Genomic DNA, 21,408 nt, shown 5'->3' on the forward strand with positions numbered 1-21,408 from the left:
CTGTTGACATCAAGGCGACAGTGCAGAAGCATGCACATATTGTCACCCAAGTTCTGGCAGCACATGTGGTGTCTGGATGTGACACAGTTGCCTACCTGTGGGGTATCGGAAAAGGCACAATTGTGAAACACCTCAAAGATGGTCGTCAATTAAATTATCTTGATGCAGAATTACCAGATGTCATATTATCTGAAGCAACTGCCTTCTTTGCTGCTTGCTATGGATCCCAGGAAACAGAAGACATGTCAGCTATTCGATTTGATGTCTGGTCTTCAAAGATGGCTAACAAGAAGCTGACATCAGCACCAGAGTTAAAAAACTCTACCACCAACCACTGTGGCTTTCATCCAACACGTTCTCAGAGCGCACTTGCAGGCAGCAATATGGCGGGCTGCATTAGATCCAGACCCACCATTGATCGATCCAACGAGTGATGGATGGTCACATGAAGAAGTGTCGAGCATGTTGCTCCCTGTGTCTCTGCCTCCGGATGTCATCAGAGCTCCTGATAATGTTCAAGATTATCAGGTATGGGTGCAGCTCAGTGCGACCCTGTGCAACGAATAGATGTAGTTGCTCTGCCGCCAGGCTCTCCTGTTCATTGTTCTGTGGCTGCCATGGTATGGAAGAATGTCAGAACGACCAAACAAAGTCTGTATCAGCAAGCGAAGCTGTGGAACTTGAGTGAACACTAGTTATTTGATTTATGCAGCTGTCTTGCATGTGAGATTGAGTGAAAGAAAGATTGAGTGAAAGCAGAATGAAAGAAGTTCATCAGCAACCAATCAGTGTATTCATAGTTGATAACATGTACAGACCCCTTTTTGGATTTGAATTTGTGTAAACCTTGCTTATTACGTTTATTTGGTTATGTGTTAATAGTATTAATTATAGTTTGTAGTTACCGAATCATTGTATTACTCAACTGTACTGTTGGAAATAAAGATATACAATACAATAAAATATACTGTTACAATACAATACAATACAAAATACTGTTTACCACTTAAATCGGGTTCATATCGATTTTGGGCATAGTTACGGCTGAAAATAGTTCGGTCGATATTTTTTTCAGTCAAAATATTATATCTAAATAGAAAAATTGCAATATCGACTATTATGAGTTGTATGGTTTATTTATTGTGTATGGATATACACTGATTGTATATCAGTGTATTCCTCGACCCCCAAAACATAGGGTTTGCCACTGAAATCGGGTTCATATCTCGATTTTTGGCCGAATTACGGCCAAAAAACTGTTTTGATGGCGGCCATTTTGAATTTTGCTCCTAAAAAAAAAAATTGCTCAAGTGTGACAAAGTGGCATCACTCGGATTTGAGTTTAGTATAGTCTGTTACCAGAATCTGCAATAAAATTGTGTATGTACTCCAAAACACACATAGGGTAAAATTCCAGTTCTGCATCCAGACCAGTAGCGTTTTTACCATCAAATTTTCAACAAACTTTTATTTTGAGAATATTGAGAAGAACAATGGAAAAATGGGTCAAAATTTCAAAGGGCATCATCACAGTAAATATTGTGATGGTTCTGAGAACCGAGATGCCAAGGCAATGGCACACAACATATAGTGGTCCCCGAGGTAGTTACATTGTTTTTGTTCCAGATGGGCTCCTTTCCTTGTGTCTAATGAGTTGCAAAGGGAACATGCGTTGAAGGATTAGTCAGGTTTTTTTTCCCATCCCCCCATTTTCTTCTCTGTACAAGATGTTCTCCTCACATGATCGAGCACTCGCTGCTAGCAACCTAATTTGCATATGTATGCCAAACCCTTGTTTTAACATGCGTGCCACAACCAAACTGCCATTTCCACCATCATAGCATTCCTCAGCACAATTCTCCCACAACAGCAGCGATAACCAGCCTGTCTGATTCAGATACACAGCAGACTTTAATTTTCATTCAAACACCACCACTTAAGCTCGACTTTCCAGATTTCTACCATAATCCACATCACCGTCACCCAACAACGACATCGACCTAATTCACCTCAGCACTACCAACCGCCTTCCCTCACCTCGGGACAATCATCTCGCCTTGCCCACAGACACCTTTGGATCACACTCGGCCCCAAGCCCGGCACAACTTAGCCTTTATACAAAGGCGCAAGTGTGTGCTTACCATCCATTCATGTCCCTATTTCAGCGGGGAACACCTTGCTATCCAGTAGGCCATCTGGACCCTTCCTGTTTGAGTAATGGATGGGGACCACTGCACGTCAGCCACATGTTGGCGGGATCTGACGTGTATGGCACAGTCAGAGGCCAAGTAAAGGCGATTGCAGCTCAGCAACCTCACAGGGAGGTTGACGTCACCACATAGCGCATCTGGACCAATGGGAACGTCACGCTCAGAGGAAAGAGGGCACCCCCTCTTTTTCTCTCATTACTCCCTACCCTTACCTTCCCTGCACTTTGGACTAGCACGTGCCCGCATGTACGTGCCGGGTAAGCCAGAGGCCACCAACGCCTCAGCTTTTATCTCTTTTGCTCATCTACCCATCTGTGGAGTGATTCTGATGGCACCCATCATGTTAACTTAAGTAAGCAGTGTAAGATAGATAGTTCGGGTTAGTGCTGCTCTCTCTTTACTGTATGAATTTGTATAATTTTATGTCTTTTTCCACTCCACACAAATACTGTATTTCCCTACTGTGCGAATACCCACCCGTGAATAAACCCCTTGTCTTCACTGTGCCACATGTTTTTCCTCATGTTTCCTTTTAAATAAACCCATGTCAATTGTTCAGTTCAACCTGCTCGGAGCATACTTTCCTCTGTCGATCCAACACAGTCCGCAAGATTGTTGGACGGGAAGTTTTACCCAATGTAATTTGCTCATTAGACAGCGTGCACTCACTGTATCGCTCGGCAGTAGTCCGAGTGTGTGCTGAGGGCATGAACCTCGGTTAATCGAGTTTGCTGCTCAGGTAAACGGTGTTAGACGGGCAACCCTGTTTGTGTTGATGAAGTTAATTGACGTTCGTGATTCTTTAGCAACCCACTGGGCCACGGAGTTATCCGCAGCACGTCGGCCGAGAGGGCAGGGCGTTCAGCAACCAGAGTGCTTCCCCTCACGGTATTCCCCAAACCCCCGAGTCTGTAACATCAATAGGCCTTATCAGCCCATCCGCAGCGTGTGAAGCGCGAGTCGCCCCGTTTTTTTTAATATTATTATTATTATTTTTAGATAGCTTCCGTGTTTATTCATTTACCATTGAGCTTCAGTGTGTTGTCCTGGCCACAACATTTTTACCATTTGAGCTTTTGTCATCAAATCTTTATGATGAGAATATGAACAACACAAATGAAGACAATGTACAATTTATTTTTAACTGTTGTTTTCGTCAAGTTTGGTTTGAGTATATAGCTGGGCTTCATATTGTTACGGTTGTGGAAATTAGCAAACCACCATTCAGGTCCCGTAGGTGAGATATCTTTGTAAGTACATGTGTAGTTAGCCCCAAACCCGTTGTTTAGAGGGAATTAATGTGATTCATTCGGGCTGCGATGCTTTGAGATAGCAGTTTTTCTGTTCTATCTTTATTTTGAACCAACCACGCTCCAACCGTCAGACAACAACAACAACGGCAACAGCCACGACCTTTACCTTCACAACTCGCTCCCGCAAACATCGCGTCACCGCCATTCCAAATGGCACCATGGCCATCGGCCACCGCCGGAAACCCTCCACCACCTTCACCTCTCTCCTTCTGCGGCCATTCCCGCACCACGTGTGAGCACCGAGCGTCGGGCTGTCCTGGGCTCGTACACGATACGCGCCGAGCCGCGAGTGCAAATAGCGGCCTTTCTGAGGAGAATTCGGATCAGGAATGCTACACGCCTACTTCTGATCCGTCCAATCAGCAAGCGTGGGGCGGCTTGGCCCCGCCTCCAGGCGGGTGTCTGGAATCGAGATATGCAAATTCTAGGATCAGGGGAGATTCATGCCCCTTTTCCTCCGTCCAATCGGCGAGCATGGCTCCGCCCTCGAGGAGATCCTGATCCGGAAATTTCCATATTGTTTTCTCCTGCCGACCTATAAAACGGCGAGCGTGAGGCGAATAAAAGAAGAGTTGTTGTGCGGAGAGTCAGTTTTGGTGGCAGAGAGTGGAGACGGAGGCAGTCAAGTCGGGTTGGAGAGCGGAGTGGAGTCGGGAGGCGAAGGCGTCAAGGTGGTTTTCTGCAGTCGTCTGAGGAGAATTGGGGGAAGAGTCCAAGGAGCTCGGGTCCGAGGTAGGGAAGACGGCGGTCGGCGACGAGGTCGCGGTGGGATCACTCATCGCAGGACCCAAGCCAGCCAACCATTCTCCTTCCCCCAGGGCATTAACAATTCCCCCCCCCCTTTCCCCCGCGCTGAGATCGTGCAAAAAGGGGGCCCCGTTCCCACCCCACTCCAAGCGGTGCCAACGAAACCCGCGAAGGAGCACGAAGTCGGGGCACCGCCGCGCAGACACATTTGCGGCTCATCACGAGGACGCGGGTAGGACCCCCCCCCCAGTCTCGCGGGCCTGACCGCTCCTTCAGGTCCCGCGCACACATTGGCCTACGGGCCCTCCTGCCCCCTTGCCTATGAGGGTGGCTTTTCCTTTGCTTTTGAGTTAATGTGTCGGCGCCAGTCTGGTGAAGTAAAACTGTTTAAGTGTTGCAGTGTGTCGGTCATAGTCGGTAGTATCTCTGCGTCATTGTTTCTTTTGTTGCACTTGATATATGTGCATTCTGTTTGGCTGTATATGTGTGCTCTCCATGTGCCGCGGAATAAATGTGCATTATGTGGAACTGTTTTCCCGTTTCGCTTTGTCTTTTCTTAAATTGAATCTCCATCTTGCTTCACGTAACGGGTTCGTCGTGGGCTTAATACGCCCGATAATTAATCAGAACCATCGAGGCCGACGATAACACCGCTCAGTTATCCCGATAGCACGGAACGGATCGCTTAAGCGGCCCGTGTCCGGAGTCGACCTGCGGCGAGGTGCGATCACCCGGTCTACCATCCGCATGGGTACTTAGGTAGGTCGAGTTTGGCGAACAACCCTATCCCACGCGGGTGGCCGATTGGCACGATCGTGGTGAGGCCGAAAGGCCTACCCGTGACTAGCTCCCGGCGTTAGTCCGAGAGGGTCACGACAGAATTGTCCGTCCGGTGGGTGACGTGCCGCGATTCGAGTCACGTGGCTGATCGCACGCCAGCGGGCGTGAATTCGCAACAATATTTTGAGATGCTTTCTGGTTTGTAATTTGTGATATTTGCATGCAAGTCAAACTGAGAGCTACTCAAGAGTTCGAGTCATTTGTGTGTGTGGAGTGTTGAGTGTGGACCTGCCCTCTTGCAAAGTTATCACGTACACCTGTGTAAATATAGATACACCCTGATCAAAATGCACCGTGTACAAACAATGCAACAGGACCAAGCTTTTCCAATGTCAAACTTTTATCTTGTTGTGGGAATATCAAACTTGTGCTGACTTAGATTTATTCTAGCAGAGAAAAGTTACAGGCAGTATAATCAAAATAAGGCCTCAGATATCAGCTTTTAATTTCCAACATCATAAATGCAGGGCCAGTGATTTTCAACGAACACAGAAAGCAAACGGAATTCACGGAATCCTAGACTTGAAATGAAAAACTGAACAAGACAGAAAAAATAAAAATAAAAACCAATGTCGTAAGTTACAGAAAAAAAAAAATGTTCAATATTAGGTCAATTTACAAATTAAACATTCACTACAATGTCTGATTTTGTGTGTAAGATTCTCTACACATTTATTTCCCACCGTGTAATTAAAAGTATTGTTTTTTATAAAATAAAATATATGATATTAAATATATTTAAAAAAAACAAACGTTGCAAATTCAATCCATACTCAGCATGAACACAGCCAATGCTCTGCTCACGTCAATCACAGGTGTTTCGGACGAGCATTGCTGTGAATCTCAATATCTATTGCTGACACGAAATACTAAATATAACAACTGTCTAACAATCTCTCGAGAACCTAATCAAAGTGAAATTTAATTTCAGTCACTCTACTGTGGAAAATATTCCCTGAAAATACAATCGCCGGTGAATACAAAATGTCAGTCATCACATACACATGCACGCAACTTTGGAGAAACTTTTTATGGTGAGTATTTTGGATGTGGAGACTTGAGGAAAATTTTATTTTTCCCTGTGCAAGTGCACAAATAAATGTTTATTTTTCAATTGATATCACAAAACAGAATTTATTTTGCTTTTTTGGAAATGGAAAAGGCACTTCCTTCGAAGGGGGGGGGGGGAGGAAATAATAAATAAATAAAATAAAATCACCAACTCTATAAATACCAAAAAAAATCCAACTCCACCCATGTAAAACTATATTGCATCAAATTCATCCGGACATCATTCTGCCAAACCTTGAAGGGTTCTGGAGGATCCCAATGCACCCAATCATATTCTACAGATGTTGGTTCTCGAACCACATAACGGGCCCATGGAGATAAACGGAAGAGCAATCCACCATCAGGAACTTGCACCACAACCTGCAAAGTAGTGAGCCAAAAGCAATTTCACCCTCAAGGTGCACAGGAACACTAATTTAAGAGGGAAGGGTTTCGGATGCAGGGGTGGGGGGTAAACGAAGAAGATGAAAGACAAGATAAGATAGTAGAGACAAATAAAAATAAAATATAGGAGTGCAGGAGTGAGTGGTGAAGGAAAGGCTGACATGATTGGAGATGCATGGTGAAAAAAAAAAAAGGAAATGGAATAAGAAGAGTGGAGAGGCATAAAGGAAGAGGGTGAGACAAAATAACAAAACAAAAGGCAAAGAAGAGCAAAACCTGCCTTGAGCTTTGAGAGATGAGGAATTGTTGATGACCCATCAGAAAGCGGAGGCAGATGTAGTTCCCATTTCCCAAAATCGAGTTTCTGATAAGGGTGTGAGGTATATGACCATCCATCTATGCGGGAATTGGGGCAAAGCACAAGACTGATTAATGACACAGGGAAGAATTTAGAATTAAAAACGTATCTCCCGAAAAGAAAATACTCGCTCCCTGCATTGCCAGGAACTTTCAACTGCCATTTATATTTGCATCATACACAGGTTACCTATAAACATTGTTAATTCACTCATTGTGCTCATAACGATCAATGGCTATAAATCACATTCATCATTAATAGCTGTTCATTCAAATTTGTTCTTGGTCTGTTTTTACTCGTTTTCAATTATTTTCTGTTCCAACTTTTATTTATACCAAGATTCTTTTGAGTGGTATTGCGTTGAGGAATGCTGATGCTATTGAAACAAGAAGTGGCTACAATTTAACAAGGCCATCAAGACCTACGATTGAATACGTCATGCCAATGACACGACTCAAATACAAGATACAGATGGCATCGATAGTCCCCTACATGCTTTGAAAGCTTTTCCAGCACTAAACAGTAAGTCCCCTACATGCTTTGAAAGCTTTTCCAGCACTAAACAGTCACGGTTAATACCATAATTACTCGTGTACAAGCTGCACTTTTCCCCAGAATATCTGATTAAATTTGAGGTGTGTATTATTATGCATGAGAACGAAAGAGAAAGCTCGATTTCTCCAGATTTATTGAATCGATAAAAGACCGACCATCGTTCCTGGGTGCTGTCATCTTAAAAATGCAGTGCATTGAGAGATGCACAGGTCCAAAACACCTGTGATGATGTAACAATGAACATGTATTTTTTGGGGTCTGAATAAAGGTTATTTTGACAGAATTAAAATCGTTCCATTATAATGCATCGTTTTGCAATTAAAACCTCACCAGAACAGCAAAATAACCTCGGGGATTAACAGACGTGCATTGTAGCACAATTGACTGCTTCGGAATTACCGCAAGTAAATGACTCGCTAAAAACTTGAAAGTTACCAACGAGATCTGACTGTGCTAATCTGATAGATGCCACACATCACTCAGTAAGAATTGTGAGGTACATTCAACATGCTACATCGTTTATCATATTGAATTTCATAAAAGTTTGAAGTCATCCGTTATTCCGAATTAAACACCATCCATAATGGCTCTCTCCATAGATCAGCAAAACACTGCTTTTGAGTGAAATTAATTTCCAGTCACGAGCTGGAGATCATTTCCGCTGTTAATTTTTTGGGGTGCAGATTATACTATGCATATAGACTGGTATTTTCCTGAGAATTCTGTCTGAAAACTGCCCTGCATGTTTTTCACGATAGTAGATTATACACAAATGATGATGGCACTTCAGTACAATTTCAAATCCGCTCTACTGCTTTGCAAAGATAAATTAGTTTCTCTGACTTGCACACACAACCAAATATTTTGTCTGTGATTGAACATCCTTGCCAAAAAAAAAAAAACCCAACACATTCAACATTCCCTTACTCATTTTACGTGATCAAGAACAATGGCCTAGTGTCTCAGCACTAAATTTCATCACAAATGTCCTAGTGGTGAAGATACTGAACTAGCATGTGCAAGAGGTCATGGCCTCAAATCCTACTTTACGAAACAATGTGAAGGACTTAGATTCTAAGCTGAACTGGAACAACTGAGCTAATCTAATGAGATTTACCAAAGTTTACAATTGAAACAAGAAAAAGAGCAATCAGAGATTGCAGACCTTCACAAAGACTTGTTTTGTGTGTGGCGTTTGTGTACTGGTGTGCAACGTAATTAATAAGAGACATAATTAGAATTGCTACTTTCTATTAAACTGCAAGCAGTGATGACTGGGTACCAAGACGTCCTGCTTTGATCGGAAACCTGACCCTGACCCATGATGTTTTTTTAAATGATTATTCAATTGAATTTAGAATGGGATTAAAATAAATTAAATTCATATCAAATGGAATACCAAATAGGTACAGTCCTGTATTGGAGTCATCAGAAGGAATCCGAACAAGCAAAAAGCAAACATGAAGTCATCAGGAGGAACCTGAATAGGATTCGTATTTCAGCTGCTACGACTCTACCCTCAAACCCATCCAGGCACAGCCAAGTGAGCCTTATTCAAAAAAAAGAAAAAAAAAGAATAACCCATATCAAAAAAATAAATAATTCTGGCTGCCAGACCATCAATCCGATCAAATTGAAATTTAAAACATGTATTCCCATCACGACTAGATCATAAATATGAAGTTTCACGTTGATCCATTAAGCAGTTCCAGAGAAAACATTAATTAATATTTGTATTCAATCCAATATGGCTGCCAAACCATGTGACCTATCAATTACTCCTTAACAAACTTATACAAACCATGGCTTGGGGAACATTTGTGTGAAGTTTCCCCCTGATTTGGCCAGCCACTCTGGAGAAGAAGATTTTTATAGGTTTGAGGGTAAATCCAATAGGGCTGCCAAACCATGTGACCAATGATATCATGAACGAGAACCTTTTGATCCTCATGGATAGGTAGTGTCATTCGTGTAAAGTTTTGCCTCGATCTGTTCAACCACTTCAGAGAAGAAGATTTTTGAAGGTTTAAAAAAAAGAAAAGAAAACAATATGGTTGCTGAAACACATGACCGATGACATCTTCAAATTATTTTCTGTGGACCATTTTATCTCTAGATGACCCTCAAAAATTTTCATACTGAACAAATGTCGCATTCTACATATAAAAATATCACTTATTCCACATGAGGAATACTTCCCATGTGTCAAGTTTAAATTTTTTGAAGATAATTAACGGCCTCGTTTAATTATATCCTTCATCAGGCGATACTCGACCACCTCGCTCTCTGGGTCTTAAGGCGCGTTTCCTGGGTAACTTCGCTGTGGTCTGAAGCTGCCATGTTTTTTGGCATGTTCAACCATGCCTCGACTTTGGCCGCAACAATTTCTTCACGATAAAGTTGTTGTTTTCACTTTCCTCACTCATATATTATCAAATGCCTGTTCATCATAGCCACAAATCGCTGGGTACATTGCAATGCATATAAACATCCGGAAACGTCAGCGGCTTGATATTTTGGGCGTCTCCGGGAGGTTATTTTTAATGTGTTGCTAATCGCGTGCCAAACTATCCGTTTATCAACAGTTTTGTTGGAGTGCTTAAGCCACTTGGCGAGTGCTCTCCAAGTTGCTTGGTTGTTCGTTTCAGAAAAAATACCCGTGCTGTCAATGGAACTTAGATAAGACAGACGTACGTTTCCGCCTATGTTTAGAACCTGACGTGCCGTGCGGTTGGTGCCTCGAGAGGTGTCTCATCCGCTGAAAATGTGTAATTTTATTTTTGCAGGACATCGCTTTGCTTTACCTTTTTGTTTGATCTAATATAATCCATCCCTCACTTCGACATCGATACATGTATAAAAACAATAAAGGTCCATCTGACCACGTGTTTGCCATGATCTGGTGATGAAGGCAGAGAGCAGAGATCAACATTGTGTTCTGGGCCTCGTTATATTTTTCAATTAAATTCCTCTTTCAAAGAACTCTGTTTAAAGGTAAATCTTTGTGTTTGTCATTTTTATGTATGTGTACATATACAAAGTGTGTGTGTGTGTGTGTGTGCGTGTCATCTCCATATGCGGGTTTCAGAAGGTGCAACAGATCCCTCCCAGGTCTCGAAGTATCCACCGTTGTGTGTGTGTGTGTGTGTGTGTGTGTGTGTGTGTGTGTGTGTGTGTGTGTGTGTGTGTGTGTGTGTGTGTGTGTGTGTGTGTGTTTTTTTTTGTATACCTTGTCGAGGCTCGTATGAGAGCTAACACACAACGCACATCAAGGGGGGCATGAGACAGGAGGGGAGGGAGTGGGAAGGACAAAATAGTGGGGAACAGAGACATTTGGAGAACTGTGGAAGGGAGAGGGATGGGACGGGGAACATGGGGAAAAGAAGATGGACATTACAGGGACTTTCAGGAAGGAAAGCAGGGAATTTGAAGGAGGTGGGCTTGGGTGGATTATCAGGGGTAGAAAAGATTGAGGATTTGGATGGGGGATAAGAGGTGGTGGTGAACAGCTGTTTTGAAGGCCTGGAGGGAAGAATGGGAATGAATAGAGTGAGGGAGTTTATTCCAAAGGTGGGAAAAAAAGAGGAATGAAAGAGTGAAGGTGAGCAGTGATTCGTGATTTTGGTAGTTTTACCAGAAGGGGGTTATTGGCGGACCTTGAGCGCCTGTGGAAATGTGGTGGGGACAAATCACAGAGAGAGCAGGGGGGGGGGGCGAGGCTGGAGAGGAGACTGTAGAAGACAGAAAGACCACCGACCAACCTGCGGTGATTGAGTGAGAGGCCCAAAGACTCAGCCTCATTGCGGGAGATGCTAATGATCCGAAATGCCTTGGTTTCTACAGCGTGAAGCCGAGAAAGGTGGGAGGCAGGAGCACCAGCCCACACAGGAGAGCAGTACTCCATCAGGCTGCGGACAAAAGCTTTGTAAGTGGTTAGGTGCTCAGGTGGGCGGAGGAAGGACCTTGCACGATGGAGGATTCCCAATTGGTGACTGGCTTTGGAGGCGAGGTTTGAAATGTGGCTTTCCCAGGAAAGGTCATGGCAGATAGTGAGACCCAGAAGCTTGAAAGAAAGCACTTCTTCCAGAGGATTGTTGAGAAAGTGGATGGGGGTTTTCTAAACGGTCCTTTCGGAGAGACATAGTGAGTGTGAGATTTGTCTGGATTGAAAGACATGTTCCACGTGTTGGACCAGTTTGTGATTTTATCCAGATCAGCAGTGAGCGAAGAAGCCGCTGCTTGCCGGTCTGAGGAATGACCGATGGTACGGCAGAGGGTGGAGTCATCAGCAAAGAGATATAGAGGATTTTCCAGAGAGTCGGAGAGATCATTGATGAAAACCAGAAAAGGAACAGGGCCCAGAACGCTACCTTGAGGAACTCCAGCCTGGACAGGAAGGGGGGATGAAAGAACTCCATTTAGGGCCACACGTTGACTGCGACAGGAGCGAAAGTCTGCGAGCCATGAGTGGAGATGACCTTGGATACCATAGGAAGAGAGTTTGGTGAGCAGGGCAGGGTGCCAGACTGTCAAAAGTACGTGATATATCCAGGGATACGGCTCGGATTTCCTGTCTGGCATTGAGGGCTTCCATTCATTGTTGGGAGAGCAGAAGCAGCATATCCAGGGTAGAGTGACCTGGTCTGAAACCAAATTGATGATCATAAATCAAGCCATTGGAGAAGAGGAAGGATTTGATGTCTGAAGCGATGATGGATTCCATAACCTTGCTGATTGGGAGAAGGCTGGTTGGTCTGTAGTTGCAGGGATCTGTTTATGCACAGGGCAGTGATGTTTGCTGATTTCCAAGCAGATGGCAGATGGTCTTGAGCAAATGAGAGGGTGAATAGAACAGAAAGAGGGTGAGCAAGAGCAGGAGAGCAGGCTTTGAGGACACGTGGGCTGATGCCGTCTGGACCGGTTGCAGAATCTGAGTCGACGTTTGACAGCAAGCTCTCCACCTTGTCAGGAGAAAAGGACACAGAGTCCAGGGACAGTTGGGTGCGATCGGGTAAGGTGGGTAGAGAAAGTGATGGGTTTTGGACACAATATTTAGCTGCAAACACCGAGTTTAGGCATTCAGCTTTTTCATGTGCGGTATCAGCAGTGCTGCCATTTGAGGTAAGTGAGGGGATGGAGGGGGAACATACACTAGAAACAGATTTGATTATACACCACCAGGATTTTGAGGAGGGAGAGAGGTTTGAGAGTTCAGACTTGAGATTAGAAAGATGTTGTTTTCTGGCTCTCCTGAGGGTAGATACACACTTGTTCCAAGCTTTATGGAAGGAACTGAGATTGCCCTCAGTTGGGTTTGCTTTCCATGAGGCAAAGGCAAGTTGTTTCAGGACAACTGCCTCACCACAAGCTTCAGTGAACCAAGGGCAGGAGGAAGGGTAGGATAACTGAAGACGAGAGGGGATAAATCTGTGCATGAGGGAGAGCAAGTTTCTTTGAAAGAATTCCCAGGAAGAGTTGATGTTGGAGAAAGTAGAGATAGGAGACCAGTCTACAAGTTTGAGGGCTGCTTGGAGACCCTGCCAGTCGGCTTGAGTGAAATGCCAGACTCGACGGCAGTGAGGTGGTTCTCTAATAATAGCCAGAGAGATGTCCACTTTGACAAGGACGTGGTCAGAAGAACGGATTGGAGCGGAGAAAGAGCAGCAAATATTGTCAGGGAAATTTGTCAAAATCAGATCCAGAAGAGATGGAGTACCATTGGTTGAGATCCGGGTAGGGAAGTTGACCAATTGAGTCAGTCCCAATGAGTCGCAGAAAGCTTTTGCTGAGGTGCCATGACAGGTGAGAGAGGTACCCACACCTAGCCAACTGGCATGATGACAATTGAAGTCGCCACATATGAGGAAGAGAGAGTTTGGATGAGAAGATAGAAGTTGGTCTATGTTTTCAGATAGTGAGGTGTAGATGGAGTCATCACTGTTCGGTGGACGGTACAGTACACATATAAACATGAGGTGGGAGTTGAGGGGAAGCCCTAGCCAGAGGTATTCCTGGGGGTGTGGGGAAGTGAGCGCAGTGCATGGAGAGTGAGAAATAGAGTCTTTGATGAAGAGAGCAACTCCTCCACCAGGGCGAGGCTCAGGTCTGTCAAACCAGAGGAGGGAGTAACCAGGGAGAGATACTTGGGAGTCAGACACGTCTTGGGGGAGGAAAGTTTGTTAGGCAGATTATGTCTGGTTTATCAGTGGCAAACCTGTATGGAAAGATCTGAAAGGTTTGAGCGAAGGCCCCAGATATTTGAGGTCCATGCTTTTAATGAAGAGGTAAGGGGAGGAGGCTTTGGGTGCAGGGGGTGGAGGAGGGAAGGACAAAGGACGAGGGGGGGAGGTAAGGAGTGTTGTTGAAAAAGTGTGGGGGATTGCAGAATAGCAAGGGGAGGGGGCCGAATGAAGAGGCGAAAAGGCTCTGTGGTGCTGGGGGAGAGGGGGCAAGAGAGGGGGAAGAAGGCAGTTGAGGATTTGAGGAGGTGGAGTGAAGAGATGGAGGTGAGAAGGCAGTGGAAGGAGGCAGCTTTGTGGATGGGAGGGGGGGCAACTTTGGGAAGGATGAGTGAGGGGGAATGAATGGTGGGAGAAAGGTGAGGGGGAGAGTTTTTTGAGAGGTGAGAGGGAGGCTTGGATGGAGAAGAGTGGGATGGTTGCTTTGAGGTGAGAGGAGTGAGTTGGCACTGAAGTTGGAAAAAAAAGAATGGTTGATGGAAAGCGAACATTCATAGCAAACTGGGGTTTTTAAAAGTTTTAGGTCAGTTATGCGATTAAACACATTTCTTGAGGGATGCAATAAAGGCGAATTCAGAGAATGGAGAGAAGAAACACTGTAACAGTTGGATTTTTTAGGCAAGGTATGAAGGAAAGGTCAAATTGAGAGCAGTCTGTTTAAATAGCAGAAGAGTAGTGCATTCTGACACAGTAAAGGAGTACCACATGTGTGAGAGAGGAAGATGAAGCATTATAAGAGATCGTTTTTGTTATTATTTTTAATGTTTGAGAGAGTTTAACAGATTAGGTCATGGAAGTGTTGTAGGAAAAAAATTGAGGAAGAAAAAGAGGAGGGAGAAGGAGATGATGAAAGAAGAAGAAGAAGAAGAAGAAGAAGAAGAAGAAGAAGAAGAAGAAGAAGAAGAAGAAGAAGAAGAAGAATCGGAGAAAGGTAGCGTTTTTTTTTTTTGTTTTTTTTCTTTACTTTAAGATAAGAAGAGTGATTTGTTGGGATGGGGGACGTTAAGAAAGTGGGAATGATAGAAATTGAAGATAATGGGGAGAAAAAACAAATAAACACGATCGTACACCGAGGCGAACAAAGGGTCGGCCTCAGGCCTCAAGGATAGGCCTCAAGCACCCAGTAAGAACAAGTTCGACGAAATCTCACAAAATAGCACGATTTTTGAAACAAAACTGAACTAGGAACACACAGCAACATGTAGGTGAGAAAATAAACAGTTAAAACGGGACAGATAACGACCGGAAACTTAACTCTGAGTTCGTCTGCGTGGTGTATGGGCGTGGAGTGCTGTAGGGGCGTGGAGTGCTTATGATAATAGTCACGTGGTTAGGGGTTCATATATCTTGACTCGCCCGCTTGAGGCTCTGAGTAGTGTACATCCGAGCACGCAATAAAGCAGAGTTACTACTACTACACTCTCACTCTCCGTGTCTCACTGCACCGCGGACACTACAATTGGCGACGATGGATTGGGATCGAATCACCGCTCATGGCAAAGTGCCTGCTTTCATCGGCGATGACTGAATTATTTCCGGAGCAATTGGATTGCCAGGCGCACATGGCGCCGGAGAAATCAGCGCAGCTGGCACGGTACGAGTTCGACCACCTGGCAAGGAGCCCGGGGAGCGCATCGCGGTGTTCATCGCGCGGATGAAACATCTCGCCGTCGCCTGCAAATTCACGTCGAGTGAACGGCAGGCCAGGCTCAGAGATATAGTTTTATTTCTGGATTGCAAGACTCGGAAATGGTTTCGGCGATACTTCGGCTGAAGTACGAGGACATTACGTTCAACTCAGCAGTCGAAACGGCGTCGGCTGTCGAACGGACTCTCAGGGATGTCCGAGCCATCGCCGGCCAGAGCATGACAGGTGATCCGGAGGTCCGTGCGGTGCAGGACAATTCCGACGGCCCGGGGCAAGACCTGCAACCTGTATGAGGTTTTGTACATGAGGTGCGCGTTTACAATCCGGAGTTAGACCTGCAACCTGCACGAGGCAACCCCGACGACCCGGGGCGGGACCTGCAGCCGATGATGAGCCTGCTTTCAATTGGTCCGACGGTGACAAGACCGATGACAGTGGAAATCGAGGTGAACAAGATGCCGATCATTTTTCAGATTGATACGGGGGCGGCTGTATAGATCATGGGCGAACAGACCGCGCGTAGACTCAACGACCTACAGCTTATCGGGTCAAACCTCACGCTGTTCATGTACACCGGCGAACAGATAACGCCGGTCAGGAGGACAGCCGTATCTGTGGTTTACCAAGGCCAGAACGCTGCGCTCACGTTGTACGTGGTGAAGGGGGAGGGGCCCTCCCTCCTGGGCCGAGACTGGCTGGCTCGCATCAGGCGAGACTGGACGGCACCAGCCATTCACCTTGGACAGCCCGTGCCAAGCCAATTTGAGAATCAGTTGGAGGAGATTATTCAAAAGCATCAAGATTTGTTTTGCAATGAGCTTGGACAACTCGAGGGCGTGCAGGCAAAGCTTTTGAGGAAGGAGGGAGTGGTGCCTCCCTTGAAGCCCGAGTGGTAGGGGCCGCGTGGATACAGAGTTGGTGTCTGTTCCTTGCTGCCTACAACTACGATATACAGTTCCCGAGCAACGGGAAGCATGCCAGCTGCGGCGGTCTCTCGTGTTTGCCTTGCGCGGAGGGCCACGGGAAGCATGTCAACTGCGACGGTCTCTCGCGCTTGCCTTGCGCGGACGGTCCAGCTTCGTCTGAATCAGCCGACCGGGTTGATGTGTTTGCACTGAGCCAGGTCCAGGGCAGGGCGGTCACCGCCAAGCAGGTCGCGGGGGAAATCGGCTCATGATCCAGTTCTCGCCCGTGTCGTTCAGGCAATTTCAACGGGGAATTGGAGCGAGCTGCTTTCAATGTGCGGAATGAGAACGGTGATTCCCCCGAAGTTCAGACGACGTTGTCCTCCTCGACGTTCAGACGAGAAGCTGCTTGCGAGTCACCTCGGCATCGTTTTCCCCGAGAATCGTGCGCGCAGCCTGTTTTGTTATTTCATTATCGTTTTGAGTTTTATTCTTGCAACGTCAGAGCGGCCTGTCGCCACGGATGCATCAGGACTGTGGCCGTTCATGGACAGGGCTGAGCAGGGAGTCCATGTGGTTTCTGCTGGTCCTGTTAAAGGCAGAATGTTGTTGATTGTGATCGATGCATTCTCTCAATGGCCGATGGTTGTGGGGATGCTGTGTACATAGGTGGGCATGGCGGCAGAGGAGCGGCGGATGGTCTTTGTGAATAAAGGAATACCCGAGATTCTGGTTTCTGATCCTCAATTCTGAATTACGATCCTCAATTCCTCGCAGATGTGTTTAATGGTTTTGTGCATCGAAACGGTATTCGAAATGTTGTGCGTTCGGTCACCGGGGTGTGCGGTTTTGGTGTGGGACAGCAGTGTGTGGAACAAATGCATGATCGCTGTTCCGTGTCACCCTCTTCCCCCCGTACCGAGTGACATGGAGCCCTCGCTTCTGATGTCGCCGTGCCCAGACGTGCCGGCGCCCACGGGGCGAGCGGACTCGGGGTGTTTACCCGATTGTCTTACCCGAGGGAGGCGAGCCAGCTTGTCGGCTGGGGTGGGGGCGCTTGATGTTGCAATTGGGGGCAAGTCTGTCGAGGGTGTCACGTCGACCTAGCCAGGAGGTCTGAGCCCTCTGGCGGCGCTGGCCGCCCAGCGCGGATCAGGAGACGACCGCAGTACTTTGAGGATTTGGCATGATTAACGTCATTTTGTCACTAGTTGATCTTTGTGTCATTTGGTGTCATAGTGTCAATGATTTTTGATTAGTGTCATTTATATTTGTCATTTTATAATTATAATTTTAGGAGGGAGGAGCGTGGTGTTTGGGCGTGGAGTGCTGTAGGGGCGTGGAGTGCTTATGATAATAGTCACGTCGTTAGGGGTTCATATATCTTGACTCGCCCGCTAGAGGCTCCGAGTAATGTACATCCGAGCACGCAATAAAGCAGAGTTACTTCGACACTCTCACTCTCCGTGTCTCACTGCACCTCGGACACTACAGTCAGCCCCCAAGGAGACCTACCAATGCTCCAAACCCAGAACCGGAATGTTTTTTTTATTTTTTTAATGTGTTCGGTTGGTATATCCTCATATGGGTTCCAGAAAGTAGAATTGAGCCCTCCCAGGTGTGTGTGTGTGTGTGTGTGTGTGTGTGTGTGTGTGTGTGTGTGTGTGTGTGTGTGTGTGTGTGTGTGTGTGTGTGTGTGTGTGTGTGTGTGTGTGTGTGTGTGTGTGTGTGTGTGTGTGTGTGTGTGTGTGTGTGTGTGTGTGTGTGTGTGTGTGTTTCAGAATGTGGAATTGAGTCCTCCCATGGCGGGCTCAAAGTATCCACCTTCATTTCGGTAAGGGGTCACGATTCATGGACCAAGCGGAGAAGTTTTCTAAAGTTCTGTGTGGACAAACAAACAAACAAACAAACGGACCCATATGCAATACCCTCTCCTTCACCAACAGTAATAAAAGCACAGCTGGGTTAGCAAGGACCTTTAAGGGAGGAGAGTCATGTTCCTGTCCCACATGTAGAATCCATGAACAATGCAGTTGCCTCCTAATGCACCATGGGATACACTACGTGGCCAAAAGTATGCGGACACCTTTCTAATTGGTGGATTCAGCTACTTCAGCCACACCCATTGCTGACAGGTTTATAAAATCAAGCACACAGCCATGCAATCTCCATAGACAAACATCAACAGTAGAATGGGCCGTACTGAAGAGCTCAGTAATTTTTTCAACATGGCACCGTCATCGGATGCCACCTTTCCAACAAGTCAGTGCGTTAAATTTTTGCCCTGCTGAAGCTGCCACGGTCATTTTAAGTTGTGAAGTGGAAACGTCTAGGAGCAACAAAAGCTCAGCAGTGAAGTGGTATGTCACACAAGCTCACAGAACTGGACTGCTGAGTGCTGAAGTATGTAGCGTGGAAAAATCATCTGTCATCAGTTGTAACACTCACGGCTAAGTTCCAAACCGACTCTGGAAGCAACATCGGCACAAACACTGTTCGTTGAGAGCTTCATGAAATGGGTTTCCATGGCCGAGCAGCCGCACACAAGCCTTGGATCACCATGCACAATGCCAAGCAACTGCTGGAGTGGTGTAAAGCTCACAGCCATTGGACTCTGGAGCAATGGAAACGTGCTCTCTGGAGTGATGAATCACGCTTCACCATCTGGCAGTCCGACGGACGAATCTGTGTTTGGTGGATGCCAGGAGAATGCTACCTGCCTGAATGCATAGTGCCAACTGTAAAGTTTGGTGGAAGAGGAATAATGATCTGGGTCTGTTTTTCATCATTCGGGCTCGGCCACTTAGTGCGCGTGAAGGGAAATCTTTATGCTACAGCATACAATGACATTCAGAACGATTTTGTGCTTCCAACTTTGAGGCAGCAGTTTGGGGAAGGCCCTTTCCTGTTTCAGCTTGACAATGTCCCCATTCCTAAAGCGAGGTCCTTGCAGAAATGGTTTGTCACGACGGTGTGGAAGAACTTGACTGGCCTGCTCAGAGCCCTGACCTCAACCCCATCAAACACCTTTGGGATGAATTGGAACGCAGACTGCGAGCCAGACCTAATCGCCCAACATCAACGCCCGACCTCATTCATGCTCTTGCGGCTGAATGGAAGAAAATACCCACAGCAATGTTCCAACATCTAGTGGAAAGCCTTCCCAGAAGAGTGGAAGCTGTTATAGCAGCAAAGGGGGGGGGGGAACCAACTCCATATTAATGCCCACAATTTTGGAATGAGATGTAGTACGAGGTGTCCACAGACTTTTGGCCATGTCATGTATGTTGTGAGCGATTCATAAACATTATTCATATATCCCTAAACAGAAATTACAATAAACAAATAATTTCAAGATAGGCTAACAAAGACTACAATTACATTCTCTTGTATCTCTAATTTCTTGCAACACCAATCACTCCCTCCCCCAAATCATCCACTTACTGAAATCTCCCGTGAGATATAACGCAGAAGCACCAGGAGCCCATTCACAGCATTTCAAGCCCCCTTGAGGATGATTGTTGATGCCAAAATGAGTGTAACCCTTTGCAAACTCTTCCAACCCTCCTTCTTTCTTCTCTATCTCCTCCAGACGTCCACGGAATTTCGAGTACCTGCAAAGAGATGCCATTTCCCCACAAGCTTCATTTTATCACTCTTTCCCATCTCATACGAGCCACGGCAACGTATACAAAAAAAAAAAAGCCTTGGCCAAGCTCATAATCCTAATCAGCTGATTCATATTAAACATTTCCTCTTTCACAATCAGTTTTAGACTGTACTCGTCAGTTCAACTGCAAGCATGTGCCCATCGATTTCTACAATACCATGAGTGGTTGATTTTAAAAAATAATTAATTTGCGTTTCATGAGCAGGGCATTGAATCACAGAGTGCCATGCTGCAGATGGACGTTAATCTGGGTTTCCAGTGCGGGATAATCAGCATCCACCAGCATCAAATTTGTAGACGTGAAATATCCCACGGTGCCCTTTGAAAAAAAAAAATAATAAATAAAAAAGAAGGCGAGTTATTGGCAGTATTATGAACAATTATCAAATTTTTCCCTGATCACTGCTGGAAGGGCAAAGACAAACCACCCAATGTAATCTTTACTGAGGGGCTGCTTTGGAAACATCAGCTCGTAGGTTTGAAAAAAAGATCATGTGCGAGCAACAATTAACCCAGTCCGGATTCGCTTGGTTCAAACAAGGGGGACACAGAAATTTAGACGTCCCTAACCTAATTAAGCACCAAATTGGATGAAGACTCCCCCCCTCTACCCCCCATGCAGGTAACACATCAGACCACCTGGTATGAAACATTAACGTTGAAAAAATAAAAATAAAAAGAAAGACTTCCAATTTCTTACCATGGTGCTCAAATCTCGATTCGATCTCTAACTCTTCTCCCTCCCCCTCCCCACTCCTCGACACCCCACCCCTCCAACCAACCCACAGCCATAACAATATGTTATTGTACAATTTTTATTTACAATCATATAAGCTTTTTGATGGTCTTTGATACCATACCGAGTAATGCCAATAAACAGAGGAACAAGGAGCAATTTACAACAGCAAATTTTATTTATTTTGTATTTTCCCAATTGGTTCAATCCTAACACCATCATCAACAAAAAGAATACTTATCCAGTTGACAGTTAGAATTGTTGCAGATCACCTCATCTATTGGACTTTGGATGTTGGATATGCATACACACTCCTGACAGCCCCCTCCCCCACCCACCCCAAAATTTGTTTTTCATAATAGTTTCAATTGTCACGTATTTCAAGTTTAAGATTGCCAGATGCTCCACTTTGGAACTTGTATCTGGTTACAAAGTCGAACCAGAACCATCCACATGAAAATGTCAAGAGTATTTTCGTCCATCTTTGACATTGCTCTGCTGTGCATACCTTTGCACAGCTCCAATTATTTTCAGATCAAATCTTACATTCATGAGTATTTTTACAACCATGACAGCAGCATTTGATCTCCCCAACATGAGGTAAGCCTGTAAAAACGAAGGATGACGTGTGGCATGGTACTACCTCTGAAAATGGTGTAAAGAAGCACTTTTACTGTTGTGAAGTACAAGAAGAAAACTTTGCAAAAATTCGTTTCTCATCATTTTTGCTGC

The 21,408-nt window shown here is 45.5% G+C and overlaps 1 protein-coding gene across 2 annotated transcripts in view; it reads right to left on the reverse strand.

Moving 5' to 3' along the window:
- GBE1 (1,4-alpha-glucan branching enzyme 1) overlaps positions 1-21,408 on the reverse strand; it is a 48,430-nt gene that overhangs the window by 24,557 nt on the left and 2,465 nt on the right. For both annotated transcript variants that reach the window (XM_085852156.1, XM_085852148.1), the window contains exons 3-5: positions 19,715-19,884; positions 6,846-6,961; positions 6,416-6,541 (exon numbers count right to left, since the gene is read on the reverse strand). In XM_085852156.1, coding sequence (XP_085708282.1) covers positions 6,416-6,541; positions 6,846-6,961; positions 19,715-19,884 — 412 coding nt within the window. The remainder of the gene's footprint in view (positions 1-6,415; positions 6,542-6,845; positions 6,962-19,714; positions 19,885-21,408) is intronic.

The sequence above is a fragment of the Eptatretus burgeri genome, chromosome 2 (assembly GCF_056783735.1).
Source record: "Eptatretus burgeri isolate ZD-2024b chromosome 2, Ebu_testis_v1, whole genome shotgun sequence".
NCBI classification, from domain to species: domain Eukaryota; kingdom Metazoa; phylum Chordata; class Myxini; order Myxiniformes; family Myxinidae; genus Eptatretus; species Eptatretus burgeri.